The sequence below is a fragment of the Perca flavescens genome, chromosome 22, assembly GCF_004354835.1.
Source record: "Perca flavescens isolate YP-PL-M2 chromosome 22, PFLA_1.0, whole genome shotgun sequence".
Lineage (NCBI taxonomy): Eukaryota > Metazoa > Chordata > Actinopteri > Perciformes > Percidae > Perca > Perca flavescens.
In genome coordinates this window covers 21,515,513-21,532,033 of record NC_041352.1, presented here as the reverse complement: position 1 = coordinate 21,532,033, position 16,521 = coordinate 21,515,513, and the positions used below count along the sequence as shown (strand labels likewise).

The 16,521-nt window shown below is 38.6% G+C and overlaps 1 protein-coding gene across 2 annotated transcripts in view; it reads right to left on the bottom strand.

Moving 5' to 3' along the window:
* Window positions 1-16,521, bottom strand: part of dpp6a (dipeptidyl-peptidase 6a) — a 244,933-nt gene that overhangs the window by 202,342 nt on the left and 26,070 nt on the right. Inside the window, exon 1 of one of the 2 annotated variants that reach the window (XM_028568971.1) lies at window positions 16,170-16,447. The exons of the other annotated variant lie outside the window; for it this stretch is intronic. Within the exon in view, the coding sequence (XP_028424772.1) occupies window positions 16,170-16,337 (168 nt within the window). The 5' untranslated portion in view covers window positions 16,338-16,447. Of the gene's footprint in view, window positions 1-16,169; window positions 16,448-16,521 lie in introns of those variants that run through there. 2 annotated transcript variants of the gene reach the window in all.

Below are 16,521 nucleotides of genomic sequence, written 5' to 3'. Positions count from 1 at the left end.
CTATTTTTTTATACTTTGATATTTCACTGGGGTATATAATATAGGACGGTATTTGTGTAAAATATAAATACTGTGATACTTTACATGTTGCTGGTTATACTTACATACTTTGATCCAAGTAAGGCTTTAAATGCAGGACTTTTACAAGGTGGTCGCTAGTACTTTGAAATGCAAGTACTTCCAAGAGTGTCTTGACTGCCCCTATTACTTTCATTCCTCCCTCTTGTCCTAGCTGACCTCATTGTCACATGCAATATTTTGGAAACTGTCCTTGGTGACGCATCCAAGAATGCAGAGTCATCTGAAATCTCATATATTGCTGAAAACATTTGCATTCCACTAGAAAACCAAACACAGAGTGACAGACAACTATTGGGTAGATTGCCATGAAATTTGGTCCAGAAATCACCTCTGAATGAACACTCCCATCAGCCTTAGCTGTAGGCAACTTTGTGTTTAGGGTCAATTGTAAAATCTTAGCATGCTAATGTGCTAAACTAAGATTGTGAACATTTTACACATTATACCTGCTAAACATTAAGATTAACACCTGTGCTAACTACAGCCTGAGAGAGTCGCTAGCATGGCTTACTATGTAGTCTCGTTATGAATGTTATTACTAAAGAAAATATACTCACGACTTCTCAAAAACATAAGGGTGTAAAATGTAAAATAATAAAACGTTATAGACATCTTCTAGTCCCACAAAGCAAGATTAAATTTTACAAGCTCAGTCTGTCATGTTTTTTGAAAAGGAGCACGCCAACTTATTGGGACTTTAGCTTATTCACCGTATCCCCCAGAGTTAGACAAGTCGATACATACCTTTCTCATCTCCGTGTGTGTTGTAACTCTGTCCGACAGCCCCACTGGTAGCTTAGCCTAGCACAGATCAACATGTTCCTATTTACATGTTGTGATTTGTATAGTCACAGGGTGAACATATAACAAGGTCACATGAGACACAGCCATCTTCTAACCATATACAAACTGGGAACAATATTCAAAAAACAATATAAAAAGGTGAAGCATTGCTACTCTCTGCTCGGAGCTTTTCAGGTGCTGCAAGCATATCACTCCGCCCAAGTAGCAGAAGTAGCACTGCTTCGCCTTTCTGAGAATATAGTTCCCAGTTTTATATGGTTAGAAGATGACTGTGTCTCATGTGACCTTGTTATTTGTACTTTATATGTCCATCATCTAATTGGACAGACTACCTTAAATTACTTTAGTCTTAAGCTAAATTATCCATCATTAGGCTGTCAGATCACAAAGATAGAGGAGAAACTGTGAGCTGGCATTGGAAGGATAATTGCTTCTCATGCTGTAGTAAATTATTTAGAAACCACTGGCTACTTTGGAGATAAAAATATCTAAAATCCTATGGTATTCTTAGGAAAACGTTCAATGGTTATGTAAAGTGTTTGTGGAACCATGTAAACCAATGGTATAGTCGTTATATACTTTTCTGACTCCTCTGACTCTATGTCCATCCCCTTTAAAACAGTATATTACAAAAGTCAACAGGATACACGCTCTTCAATGTATAGGGTAACACTTTACTTGACAGTACCGACATAACCATGACACTGTCATAACTATGACATGACACTGTCATGAATGTGTCATAAACCTTATAAACAAGTCATACAGGTTTATGACTTCGGTCATTAACTGTCATTCGGTTTTTGTCATGACAAGTTGACATTATTTGGCTTTTCTTGATTATAACAACTTGACATTAATCAAAGTGATATTACCAGAAGTTTTCTTGGTCATGACAACTTGACATTAAATTTGTCTTGATTATGACACTTTGACATTAATCAAAGTGTCATTACCAGAAGTTGTCTTGGTCATGACAACTTGACAAACATAAATTCACCTCTTTTTGTATTCATGACATTTTGACCTTATGATTATAATAATTAGTTGTGCAAGATTAGAGACCAATTCTAGCACTTTTTCAGATAGATGTCTGACAGAAAATTTCACAAAACTGTGTGTCATGACACTGTTATGACAGCGTAACTAATAAATATTTTGACCTCAAGTAGTGGTACCAATTGTATTTGTCATTAAGATATCATTGATAGGACTTGCTTTCATGACAACATTATGACAGTGTAACGAAAACATTCTTTGACCTCAAGTAAAGTGGTAACATTTGTATTTGTCATTAAGATATCATAGATAAGACTTGCTGTCATTACCACATTATGACAGTGTAACAAATACATTCTTTGACCTTAAGTGGTATTAATATACACAGAAATATGGCATACATACAGATAAACTAACTAACTAACTTGTAAATAGAGCAAAAGAATCAACTATCGTCACGGAGTTATAGGCAGCAAAATAGTGAGTCACTCCTTAACACTAGAGTTTGCTAGTATCCATGCTAATCGGTGCTAATAGCATTAAGCTAACGGGTTAGCTAATGTGCTGTATTCATATGCTAATAGGGTAATTAGCCACAAAAGGCTAGCAGACTAGCTACTGCATATTGCCTGTGAAAAGGCTAATGATTATATCTATTTGTTATGGAAAGTAATGCTGCTTTTCAACACTATAGCTAGCTGTGTGTATTTTGTTGAATGAATGTTAGTACAAATTGTGAGTTTAACTGTTTAACTGGAGTTTATGGTGAAGTAGCTAACTTAAAGAGGCAAATTTTTAGTGCATTCTTTCTACAGTTACCGGTGCAGGGAGGGATAAATAAGCCCGCAAGTCTTAATGCCTCTAGATTACAACACTGTAGCTTAAGTTATGGGAAAATAATACAATTTGAGAGATGTTTACATGCAATTTATGCAATTATATTTAGGATAGTGTTAATGTTACTAAGGTTCCATACAACTTGAATTAGAAATGCACTGTTTGTATAAAGGTTGCCTATTAATATAAATGTGCTTTTGGTACATGAAAGGGATATATATACGTTTGATACCTAAGAGAAGAAATTTGAGAACGGTTGTACAAACTGAATAGAGGTTTAGATATTTAAATAGGGGTTAACTGAAATATGACCTGATTTTATTTTCATTGTAGCCTAAGCAATTGATTTTATTACTGAATAGTAATTGAGAGAAATTTTTTGGCCTTATCTACAGGTGGAGGAGGTGAAAAGGCTACGCAGGGGAGGCCCAGTGCACAGAGGGATATTGAATCACATCGATTCTTCACATCCCAGAGACTTCCAGGGTTTAGAGATTCCCTGTTCAGGATCGAGACTCTGAATGTAGATGGATTTCCCTTGATTCGTTCTTCATGGTGGAAGGACAAACGGAAACCAAACTCATATGGGCCCCAATGTTGAACATCTCTGAACTCTTGTCATCAAAGAACAATTGAGCTCATAGAACTGAAAAGGGTTTCTTTTGTGTGCACACTTTATTTTTTCAGTTAGTTTATCTGTATGTATGCCGTATTTCTGTGTATATTAATACCACTTTACTTGAGGTCAAAATATGTATTAGTTACATTATCATAATGTTGTCATGACAGCAAGTCTTATCCATGATATCTTAATGACAAATACAATTGATACCACTTTACTTGAGGTCAAAATATGTATTAGTTACACTGTCATAATGTTGTCATGACTTATCCATGATATCTTAATGACAAATACAATTGGCACCACTTGAGGTCAAAGAATGTTTTTGTTACACTGTCATAATGTTGTCATGACAGCAAGTCTTATCTATGATATCTTAATGACAAATACAATTGGTACCACTTTACTTGAGGTCAAAATATTTATTAGCTACACTGTCATAATGCTGTCATGACAGCAGGTCTTATCAATGATATCTTAATGACAAATACAATTGGTACCACTACTTGAGGTCAAAATATTTATTAGTTACACTGTCATAACAGTGTCATGACACCCAGTTTTGTGAAATTTCCTGTCAGACATCTATCTGAAAAAGTGCTAGAATTGGTCTCTAATCTTGCACATCTAATTATAATAATCATTAGGTCAAAATGTCATGAATACAAAAAGAGGTAAATTTCCGTTTATGTCAAGTTGTCCTGACAAAGACATCCTCTGGTAATGTCATCCTGGTTAATGTGAAGTTGCATAGGCGGAGTTTGACATTCGGGGGGCAAAAAAAAAAACAAAAAAAACTCATTGTAGCAACTGAGACTTGGGGAACACAGCACGATCACATATGGACAAAACAAACATGCTAAATAAACATAGGTTTATTTTTTTTAAGCAGATTTGAATTTACATTGTAACAATTTAAAACCTCAAGCTCAATTTAGTTAAAAAAAGAAGTCCATAACGCATATAATTCTTGAGCGACAGATGCAAAAAATCCACAACAATCTTTGTCCCCACAGGGCAGGCTGTACGCTTCTCTGTTCACAACGCTGCCTGTTCTGCTTAACGTGAAAAAGCTTAACGTGGTTTAATGTACCTCAACAACAATCACCAAATTTATCTTGGCCATATCTTGAAATGAACACTTATGCCTGTCAAAAGAACTTGACAGGCTATGGCGAGGAAAAAGCTTGTACTTAAACAATAATTACCAAATTTCTCTCATATTGCTCCTCATAACCACTGAAAACTGTCAAAAAATCTAACCAGAAATGTGGTGATGATTGATCGTTGTTTAGGTATATTAAACCACGTTAAGCTTTTTCATGTTAGGACTTATAAAGCCCATGAGAACCGTTGGGAGTCAACCAACAGCTGCTCCGCTGCCCTGCTGAAAATGTGAAGCAGAAACGCTAAATATCAGATAACGTCCATGATAATTGGACTTTGGGTTCTATTTTTTGACAGTTTTCCGTGGTTATGAGGAGCAATATTAGAGAGAAATTTGGTAATCATTGGTCATTGTTTACGTACATTAAACCTGACCTGCGCGAAAGAGAAAAAAACGTATGCGTCATTGTACCCAGCACTTCTGGAAATGTACCTCCGAATGCATCTCTGTCCCCAGCACATTTCAAACCAAACTGACGCCCCTGTGGGCACGGCTGTGTTGGAGCACAATAGACAGACGGTGGCAGAATGCCCCGACACTTAAATTCAACTAACATGTAAGTTAACAGTGAACAATCAGTGTTGGACCTACAGTCTGTTGAGATGCCTCTCCAAACGCAGAAACCAAGCGCAATCGCACCATAAAACGTTAAGACACATTAAGAAAACAGATCAGTATTTTGCCGTAATCCAATGACATGAAAACAAGTCATCCACAGCGATCAGTAGATTCACAAACAGAGTCACGGTGTATCCAGCAAGGCCTATACGCGCGTCACATTCACCAGTCAGCTCCAAACAGGTGAACGAGGTGAACTTCGCCGTTTAAACAAAGTGGAATAAAACGTATCAAAGTCCAAATCTACACAAAACGCGCATTCAATTAGTAAGCTGACAGCAAATTTATATACATGGCATTTAGGCAACCTTTATGGCAACGTTGGCACGGTAAGATGTCCCGACTAGTGCAACAAATTATTGTTTTTTGCGTCCTGCATATGCGTCGACAATGGTCTCAGGTGAGAGGCAGAGCCCTGAAAAAATATTATTTTTACTAAAGCAGTATATGAAATCAGATGTATTACCTATCCCCATTTAGTTGTTTTGTGTTTTTAAAGTATTTATAAAATATCTGGTTATGTCAGAAGTAATTATTCCACTCATTTTTGAAACAATGCAATTACCCGTTTCAGCTACCAGGGGGGGCAGTGCTCCCCTGCCCCCCCCACAAACTCCGCGCATGTCAAGTTGTCATTACAAAGACATCCCAAACTAATTTAATGTCAACTTGTCATGACCAAGACAACTTCTGGTAATGACACTTTGATTAATGTCAAAGTGTCATAATCAAGACAAATTTAATTTCAAGTTGTCATGACCAAGACAACTTCTGGTAATATCACTTTGATTAATGTCAAGTTGTCATAATCAAGACAAGCCAAACAATGTCAACTTGTCATGACAAAAACCGAATGACACTTAATGACAGAAGTCATAAACGTTTATGACTTGTTTATAAGGTTTATGACACATTCATGACAGTGTCATGTCATAGTTATGACAGTGTCATGTCATGGTTATGTCGGTACTGTCAAGTGTTACCGAATATAGTATCTGCAACTCATATATTGCACACTGGGACTCTCTCTGTTTCGCTATTATGAATAACTACACATAAAAACAGGAAAGAAATAAATCAACACGACTGCTTGAACAAGCCCAATTACCGACAGATACTGTACGCACACGGAAGGGGAAAAAAAAGGCGCCTGAAAATCTCAAGGATTTTATGTGGGACAGTTTCATGCATGAGTCAGTAAAAGCAAGATACGGCACACAGTGTGATGCCACTGTAACAGGTTTAAAAATTCAATTATCTCTGTGGTGTAAATAAAATGAATAGCACAACAATAAAAAAGTAAGCGCAGTATACTGGGTTTCTACCAATATGGGTTTGATTGCAAAATAACAGTTATTTTGAACAGATCTTCAGTGTCTTTGAACGGCTGCATTTTCATGACAAAATAATACAGTTACTCATTGTTTTCTCTGGAATCTCACTATTGGCAAGTTGTAACATCAATTGAAATGGACCAGTCGGTCCAGTTTCGGACTAAGACACAGACTTAAACCCCTAAATAACAAAATTATTTTACTACTATTTGCTGGTGTTGGTGTTTCATCCTGCCTTGAAGAGCAAATAACAGGGACATTGTTTGCCTTTAATTGAATAATAACTGTTCACGATAAAACTTAAGTAAATGCTTCAATACATGAATACTGTGATTAACAGGGGTAGTGATCACCACCCGTCCAGAACAACTACATCAACACAAGGTGTGTTTAAACACTGAATAGTTTGGTAAAAATGTACTGCAATGACCAGATTCTCATACATATATCACTGAGCAGGGACCCCCTACGACATAATTTATAAAATTAAGTTGCATATTTATCTGGGCCTACAATAAAAGCCTAAAGCCTTTATACATACATGTATAGTGCATAGAATACTAAGCTATTAAAATAATTGTTGGTATGATTTTATAAATCATGTTTTATGTTATGTCATTATGATTACCTGTATCTGTGGACCTAAGTGACTACCTTACCTATATGCCAGTAAGCCTACCATTAATGTCTTTTGTTCACTAATAGGCTGATTTATATTTGCTTATAATTTCTTGGATTCATGTTAAGACAAAAAAAACTTAAAAAGTTGCAAAGGAACTCCCTTTATTCATTTTGCCTGATGATGGTCTAGTACCAAAACGTTGCTGACTATTAAATTAATTTTAAAGTAGAACAGTATGCGGGAGTTTCTTTGCAACTTTTGACCTACTTATCCCCCTCCAACGCACCTCATGTTAGGGATATGCAAAGTATTTTTCTGTACTGAAAAAAATTTAAATTTAAATAACAATAATTTGGAGGCCCCCTGGCAGTAACTCTGAGGGCCCCCTAGGGGCCCCAGACCCCCTGTTAAAGATATCTGGCCTATAGGTGTCATCCATAATTTAAAGGATAAGTTCCCCATTTTGGGAAAATTAGCTTAGTCTCTTATTTTTGCCGAGAGTTAGATGAGAAGATCAATACCGCTCTCATGTCTGAGAGTGGTATCAATCTTCTTCTGCAACTCTCAGCAAGGAGGCAATTAAATTAATTTCCAATAATGTTAAATAATTCCTTTGAGATGGACTGTACTTGCCTCAAATAATAAAGTCCCACTTTCAACATTAGACATGTTTAAGATTATTTGAGCTAAAATGACAAACTGGTTTGGCATTATTTTTCCCGGTTAAAAAGCTAAATGTGTTGACATGTTTTGCTACACAGGTCAAAGTGAAAGCAGCATTAACAGGCTCCAAAGTGAGTTTTGAAAGTTGGAAATTTCAACGTCAGACAAAGTGATCCTTAAATTACTAGTATTGATCAGATGCTCCATCAACGCCCAATTACAGTCCTTATGTGCTCTTCTTCAACTCACAAGCAGATGGACAGACAGGTGAATTATGGAAAACAACAACAGTCTGTTTTTAGGAGAGGAGATTACTTTACATCAGACAAAATAAAATCCAACTAACTACCCTTGTCATATGATTTCAGCTCCTATGCCGCAAAAGCTGATAACTCCAGCCATCTGCCATCCTCGCTTGATTGCTCGACAAACAAATGTAGCCAAAGGGGAAACACTCAGTATGATGGATTCCAGTGTGCCTAATGAAATGCTGCTGTTGTGAGCTGGCACTGCTGAAAAACTGTGGCCCGCATAAAGGTCACTATAAATCAAGTCCCTCAGTCCCAGCCACCCACATTCTGATTTAGCAAGAACCTAACCCCAATCAAATATATAAACATCCCACAAGTATCCACAGGGAATTTCAAAACGAGCGCTCATTTTAAATAAAGGCTCTATAAACTGATAGTGCTGTAAAGATTTGTTGATCTGCAGAAAATTAAATGACAAACATTTGGATAATTGATTGAGGGATAATCATTGAAGTAATTTATTAAGCAAATTCACAAACATTTGCTGGTTTTAAAACTTTTTAAATTTAAGATTTTTTATTATGGTTTGTCTCTGTTTGACTGATGAAACTGGTGGGACTGGTAATGGACATTTTTCACTAAATAACAATAATACTTTCTTGCAGCCCAGTGCTTTACTTTAGTATGGCTAAAACCTTATTTCAGACCCCATTTGATATTTTTTGAAAGCCTCAGAACGCAGCACCAACAATCTCAAAAGAGCTATGATGGTAATGCTGACTCACTGCAAGACAGTAGTAACAGGTGCATAGATACCAGATGTCTGGAAAATCATGGTGCAGGGTGCAGCAGGCATCGCACAGCGATCAATAAAGCAGCATGCATGCGTAGGTGGACAAACAGCGCTGTGATTTCACTTCTTCTTCACGTGGTTTGAAATGGCTGGGCATGAAAACAAAGTGAAGTGAGCTATTGACATAACACCTACAGGTTGGCCCACAGCCATGGCGGTTGTATTGAAAAGGCATTAACTGTGTAGTGGAGCAACGAATCATGCAGGGTGGTCCTCCATCAAAATGCACTCATCAGCCTGAAGGCGCACAAGCAGCTGTAACACACCAAAACAGCTGTCCGAGGTATAAAATAGAAGCATTCTTTAGTATATAAACAGGTACACATCTGCTTCCAGTCTGCGCTCTGGGGCGAACACAACGGGCAGCAAATTAGGCTGATGTTCGATTAAGGTGACAGTTTGTACACAATGTTGTCTGGTGGAATAATCTCTAAAATATCAGCTGTATCACCAGCTTTGGTTGGAGCTTTTCAACCATCTCTTTTGTGAATTTTGTACGGCTATCCTGAATACCATTGTTGGGCTCCGGAGCTTCGGTAGTAATCAACAGCAAATATTCAAAGCTTTGATTCAGTTTCAATTGTGAAAATAAGTGTGATTTTGCATTTAGTTTTAGAGGCTTAAATAAGTAAATTGTCCAGTATTACAGTAGAGAACTGGTAAGATTTGAATAAAGTCTGAAATAACCTTAACTCTGGTTCCTATCCTTTTAAATTTACAACCCTATTTTTTATTATTAAGATTAATCTCCCATAATATAGATGGATAAAATCAGCCAGAGCGATATACAGTATATCGGCTGAGATGAGCTGACAGTCGTATATGTAAGATAATAAATAAAAACTAACTTGCAGTACAGAAATGCCAAAGTGTTTGCTTTAACATTAAAAAAACTGTGCTGTGTTCGTGAGCAGTATTTTCACATTTATTTTCCAACTCTCGCTATCACAAAGGAAAGTCCCAGGGATATGGAAAAAATCAGTAGTGGTCCTAGTGGCAAAAGTTCCATTTCCAAAGGTGCTGAATGACTATCGCCCTGTGGCTCTGACCTCTCTGGTGATGAAAGGTTTTGAGCGTATTGTAAAGAGGAGTGTACTTTTCATGACTCAGGACATGATTGATCCACTCCAATTTGCATATCTACCATCTAGTAAGGGGGTTGAGGATGCCACAGCAACACTGCTGGACTTTGTTACTGGACATTTAGAGGGCAAGTCACATGCACGCTTGTGTTTTGTTGATTTCTCATCAGTGTTCAACTGTATGCAAGGCTGGTTGATTTCCTAACTATGAGGTCACAGAGAACCCGTGTAAATAACACTTTATCTAAGGCCCTCATGTGCGCAACAGGGTCACCTCAGGGGTGTGTTCTGTCACCACTTTTATTTGTGCTCTACACCAATGACTCATAGTCAGAGTATGTTTGAATCAAGGCATATTATCAAGTATGCTGATGATTCTGTGATAATGAGTCTTCTGCAGGATCACGAGGTGGGCAATGGCCCAGTTTTGGACAATTTGATCTCATGGTGCAAGGACTCATATTTACAACTCAACGTCTCTAAAACCAAAGAGATGTGTACTGACTTTCATTGCAATCCTTCCACCACTGCTTCAACTTTGATTAATGGCACAGCGTTAGATGTGGTAAGCCAATACAAGTACTTGGGCACCATTTTAGATGACAAATTGAACTTTGACACCAATACAGACTATATATGTAAAAAAGCCAATCAGAGATTGGGTTTTTTTTTAAGAAAGTTGAAGGGGTTTAATGTTAACAGATCATTTCTGAAAACTTTTTATTCATCCTTTGTTGAGTAAATTTTAACCTTTGCTATGATCTGCTGGTTTGGCAATTTGAGGGTAATCAACAGACAAAAAACAGACTGGGTAAAACTGTAAACATATGTTGGAAGATAATTGGCAATAACCTCAACAGCATTGGGTATGTGTATAAGGCCAGAGCCAAACAGAGGGCAATGGCCATTTTGGCTAATATCACTCACCCACTACAGTTTTGCCTCCTACCATCAGGAAGGAGGTATACCTTCCAAAAACTGCACCAGGTCTAACAGATACCTGAGATCATTTGTACCATCAGCTGTTGGGTTTCTAAACAAACTATAAGTCATCTGCCATCCCTGCCCATGTCACAGCACTTGTATAGTGTATTGTGTACATGTGCATTTATGTTCTTATCTATTTATATTTCATGTTTTTATGTGTTTTTGTGCGAATGTGTATGTGTTGGCTACCTGTCGTGAACCAAATTGCCCCTTGGGGACATTAAAGACATTTCAATTCAATTCAATGCATAGCAATACAAATAATTTAAAACCAAAAATCCCAATAGTGACCTTACAATACTTCTAAAGTCGAAGCGGCTTAAATTGAATATTTGTCACACAAACACTTTAAAGTTTATGGGACCAATCTTGCACCCGGCACAGCGCAAACTGACATTACCAGCGGATGTCTTTGTCATGACAACTTGACATAATGTCATCCTGTTTACTGTCAAGTTGTCTTAATAAGGACACTCCAAAGAAATTTTATGTCAAGTTGTCATGACAAAGACATCTTCTGGTAACGTCATCCTGGTTAATGTCAAGTTGTCATTACAAAGACATCCCAAACAATGTCAACTTGTCACGACAAAAACCGAATGACACTTAATGACAGAAGTCATAAATGTTTATGACTTGTTTATAATGTTTATGACATGTTCATGACAGTGTCATGTCACGATTATGTCAATACCTTCAAGTAAAGGGTTACCGTTTCTTCTCCTAAACATTGCTCCTTCCTGCTTAGCAAATCCACCATCATAATAGCAATGCGCCAAGGTGCAAACACACCTGAATTTTAAAAGGAATGGGAGATGACACTCTGATTGGTTTACTGCATGTTACGTAACAGCGTTAAGTACAACCCTTTTGAACCATGCGCCTGGCGCACAGACCCTTTTTTCCACTGCTAAACTAGCAAAAGTGGATTTGTGTTTTGTGTGTAAACTGAGAACCATGACTGGTTTTAGTCTTTTAAAAGTATCTCCTATTTTGCAGAGATAAATCTTTTATTTTTTTCCCATTTCAGCCCAGAGAACCAACTCATTAGTTGTTCAACAACACCGCCGCCTGTGCCCTTGAAGAGGGATGTTTGCCGTGTGAGAGAACAATTAGACACAAACTGAGTGAAAGAGCTGAGATGGGGCGTTCGAGCCGTTTAAGGATGGTCTCACACTTGTGCCAGAAGCTTATAACATACATCTGCAGACATCAAGCATACAGGGCTCTCCACGCTGTACTGCAAGTGAACGGGTAAGATAATAGCCTATGTATCCCGTGGTTACATCTTTGCTGCCATTGCCCCTTTAGCATCTGAATGCAGATTGGTAGCCATTTCCTGTGCAGGCAAAACACCCTGGGGGGGTTTTGGCATCCGTTTTCAAGTTCCTACCGGTTTCACTGAATCCCCAACGGGCGACAACAATGTCCAACCTTAATGTTAGGTGGACAGAAATAACGCTGTGCAGATTCCGTTCCCTTATTGAGAGGACTTCCTGCTGAGACACTAGAGTTAGTCACCGTCCCATGAGTATGGGTTTATTGTGCAGGAAGCAATCAGCTTGGTGCAATAAACCCGTCATGCTGCTTTGCTGTCATGTACTTTCCATGTTGCCACCTGCTAAATTCCACCCTAGAGGTTGAATAATTGTAGCTGATTGAGTCAATAAATCAAAGAGTGATTTTAGGGATGCAGGCATTAGGAACAATACATCAATAATCAATTGTAGAAAATAAAAAGGTAGGAATGTGTGCTTCTTTCTATCTAGGGGCGAAACAAAACCTTCAAGGGCTAGAGTACAATCATGCCTGATTTAGTTCTGGATTAAACGTGTAGATCTCAGTGAAGAGGCCAAAATTGATTAAAAGATTTCAGGAGTTGCAGCAGACTCCTCTGAGAGATGAAGCCCGTATGGAAGTCTTTTACAGCAGGTGCATTTCCACTGCTCTACTGCAAAAATGTTGCTCCAACTGCAGGGAAGCAGACTAAAAAAGAAAATGTTGTTTCCACTTTCAGATGAGTGCATGGTCTATTAAAGGGTATTTTGAATGATTTGGCGTTTGTTAGCGTTGCACAGAACATTCAAAGCAATAGTTTCACATTCTGGGATATGTGTGCTATCTTGAGAGCTTAATGTCTAATCTGTACAAAAGCATTGTATTATTGTATTAGTGCCTATAATTGAATGATACATTCACAAAACACGTCAGTGGATGTGTATGTAGTTGACTAGTTTTAGCTTTTAGCTTTATGTGGCAGTGGTCAAAGAGGAACGTCATGGGCACCCGGGTAGCTCAGTTGGTAGAGTGCGTGCCCATATGAAGAGGTTTATTTCTTGAAACAGCAAAGGCCCAGGGTTTGAATGCGACCTGCGGCGGTTTCCTGCATGTCTTCCCCCTCTCCCACCCGTCTCATGTCTGATGTTTTCTGGTGATTAAAAGGCGGAAATGGCCAAAAATTATATAAAAAAAATAAAAAAAGAAGCGGCACGTCATGCTCCACTGGACAGTTCTCATACTAGCTCTCATAGTAGCCTGGTCCTACCAGACTCTTGTACATTTCATTTCATTCATTTGTACAGAGAGTCTGGCCGCTCTCCATTGACAAGTGTTAACTTCCTTGAAGGCGGGTACTCCGTTGAAGTTTAAAACTATTGGATCTGCCCAGAGCCACTCTGGATCTGCCATAACTTAGCTAATGTTTGGTCGTGACGTCGGCTTAGCATCGCTAGCGTTCGCCTTAGCCACCTCCTTCACCACTTACGGAGCGAGCTGGAAAATCAAACTTTTCCCGAACCCCGTGGGGAGGAGGGCCACAACATCATGGCCACCAACAAAACTCAGCAGCGTATTCGGCAGTGTTGCCATAACTGACCGAATGGCTTCGCTCGCATCTTTCTCCGCCGCTATTACGGAACTACAACTCAAACTAGCGCACAACCTCAAAGTCATCGTTCTCAGCCACTCCCTCTGATCACTGATTGGATCGGTGAAGATTTGACCGGAGAAAACTCAAGAATATACTGCAAACCCAGACGGAGTACTGAAGGAAAATAAAAATTGAGCGGTACATAGGAGGGCGGAGCCAGGCTACAAACTAAGTATCATCAAACTCTAATAATTACATGAAGAGCAGCGTTAAGAGGGATACTGTTTCACACACAAAAGAAATTTACCAAAACCAACACATCTAGTATAACACAAGGCAAGTTAAGTCTTCAGCTGTCCCCTATAAATAAAGGCTTAAAAATACCCCCCCCCAAAAAAATACATTGATGGTGATGATTAGTGGTCAACCTTTGTGAACTCTTTAGAGGATATTTTAATTACAAAGAAAGCCAAGGATGCAATAAAAGTGGTATCAAATTCCTATTCATTAACTTGAATTGGCAATCAAGGATTTGGATTAACTAGGTCGCATCCAATGTTAAAGTTAAAGAGTGCGGCTGTGTCCAAACTAACACTTTGTTTTTGTATGGAATGAGCTTTAGACGTGTTGGTAGTTGGATTTGGTTATCTTTGGGTGAGGCAAGCTTGCGGTTTGATTTAATTTATTTAGCACATATACAAAAATAAAATAAAAAAAAACAGCGTTACACATACGACAAATTTAGCAAAAAAGACATGCAAAGGAAACGCAGAAAGTCCTCAAGGGGCTTGACATGTTGGGTTCCCTAAATTAATTCAACGATACATGAAAAACATAGTCTATAAAAAAATAAAGAATGAAGAAAGAGAGCAAAGGAAAAGTAATCAAAAAAAAAAAATGGCAGACAAAACAAAAGACTAGAGACTAGTTCCAGTCTTTGTGCTAAGCTAAGCTAACCGTCTCCTGCCGGTAGCTTCACAATTAAAAGACATACATATGAAAGGGGTATTGATATTCTCATCTACCAGTGGAAAGAAAGCGAATATACATATTTTCCAAAATGTCCAACTTTATTTCTTGGAGGATGAATGAGCTGTGTTGGCTGTACTAGCTTTTGTCATCTTGTTATCGCACTCTCACCTTAAGCTGGGAGGAAAAAGATTCAAATGGAAACGATAAACTGAAGTGCTGGTCTACATCACGAGAAAATGGAAGAGTGTCCACTAACGTCCAAGAGCCTGAACCTCAATTTCCTTTCTTTGTGATGCATATCACATCTTCAGATACACAGACTGCTTCAGGCTCAGGATTCTCCGCAGCTTCATAACTTTGCAAAATGTAAATAGGACTACTGCAAAATATTCTCTTTATATCTCACTTAGCACAAGTGACTTTCTAATTTGGGAAATTGACCAAAATCCTCATGATTAACACCCGTGTTTACTTTTCATTATGCAGGGATAAACACACTCTGCACAAAATAAGGCCACAGGGAGGAAAAGACCGTCTTCAGCCAAGGAACCATTTAGAAAAAGCCTGACTCCACACAGCTGTGGCCCACATCTTCCAAAATGGCCTTGAGTGTTTGCAGGGCACGGATTATTCCGCTATATATATATAAAGCAATAATGGGGCAAATCAAACTTAACTGCCCAGGAACAAAGTTGGTCCGATTAGAAAATCAGTGAGGGTGTTAAGGCATGAAATATGAATGCACAATAAACTATAAAACATCAAACATTTAAAGAATCAATCATTTAAAGCCTTTATAAGTCATGATCCTGGCCCTTACTATCTGAAAGAGTCCCAAGGGAAATTTGGTATTCACCCCACTCATAGGCTACATCCATATAGATGCCTGCAGCTCCCAGCAGAAGGACAGCCAGGGTAATATATCCTGCACCTCCCAGCTTTAGATGCAGTAAAATATTAATGAGACCCCACTTGGGCAAAGGGTTACCTCTGCCCTCAAAGGCTCCACGAGGCAAACGAAACGAAGCCAAAACTCACTCAGTCAGTCATTATGATCGGCCCAGTAAAAAAAAAAAAAAAAAAAAAAAACGGGACCAAAAACTTCCCAACTCCTTTAACTGTGATTCATATCCTCTCCGACTCCGCCAGCTCGGTTCTACTTGCAGGCAGGGAAGGGACACGTGAAAACAAAAAAAGGGCGTGAACTATCAGCAATCCCCTCAGTGGGATAAAACAAAACCGAAGCAAGAGCCGAATGTGAACGTCAAATACGCAAATTTCCAAACGCATCCGTAGTGCGCCAAAGCGCGTGCGTTTAATGGAAACGGGATACTTCCTAAAGATGAATAAGGAACCAGATCATTTAATCGGCGTCATGCAAAAGAAAAACGGAGAAAGCCACTTTACCATTACGTTGCCCTGCATCTTTGCAGTCTCAATGAGATTTTTTTCCTTCATGTTTCCTTTCCTCCGCGGCTCCGATCTTTTTCCGAAAGGCTCAGATTTGTAGACTTTTGCACAGCTTCTGTCAGCTCTCAGTTCCAGACCCTTACTGTAGCTAGTGAGCCAGTTCATAAGTGGGTGGGCTTACAACCCAACGGATTGATGATGAAAAAAAACAAAAAGGAAAACAACGTGGGCTCTCGGTGTACTGCTGGAGATCGAGTTCTCCTTCCTTGCATACAAAACAGTATATCAGAGAGGGGGGGTGGGGGGAGATAATTATAGCAGAGAGGGAGATAAGTTTGAGTGGTTAATG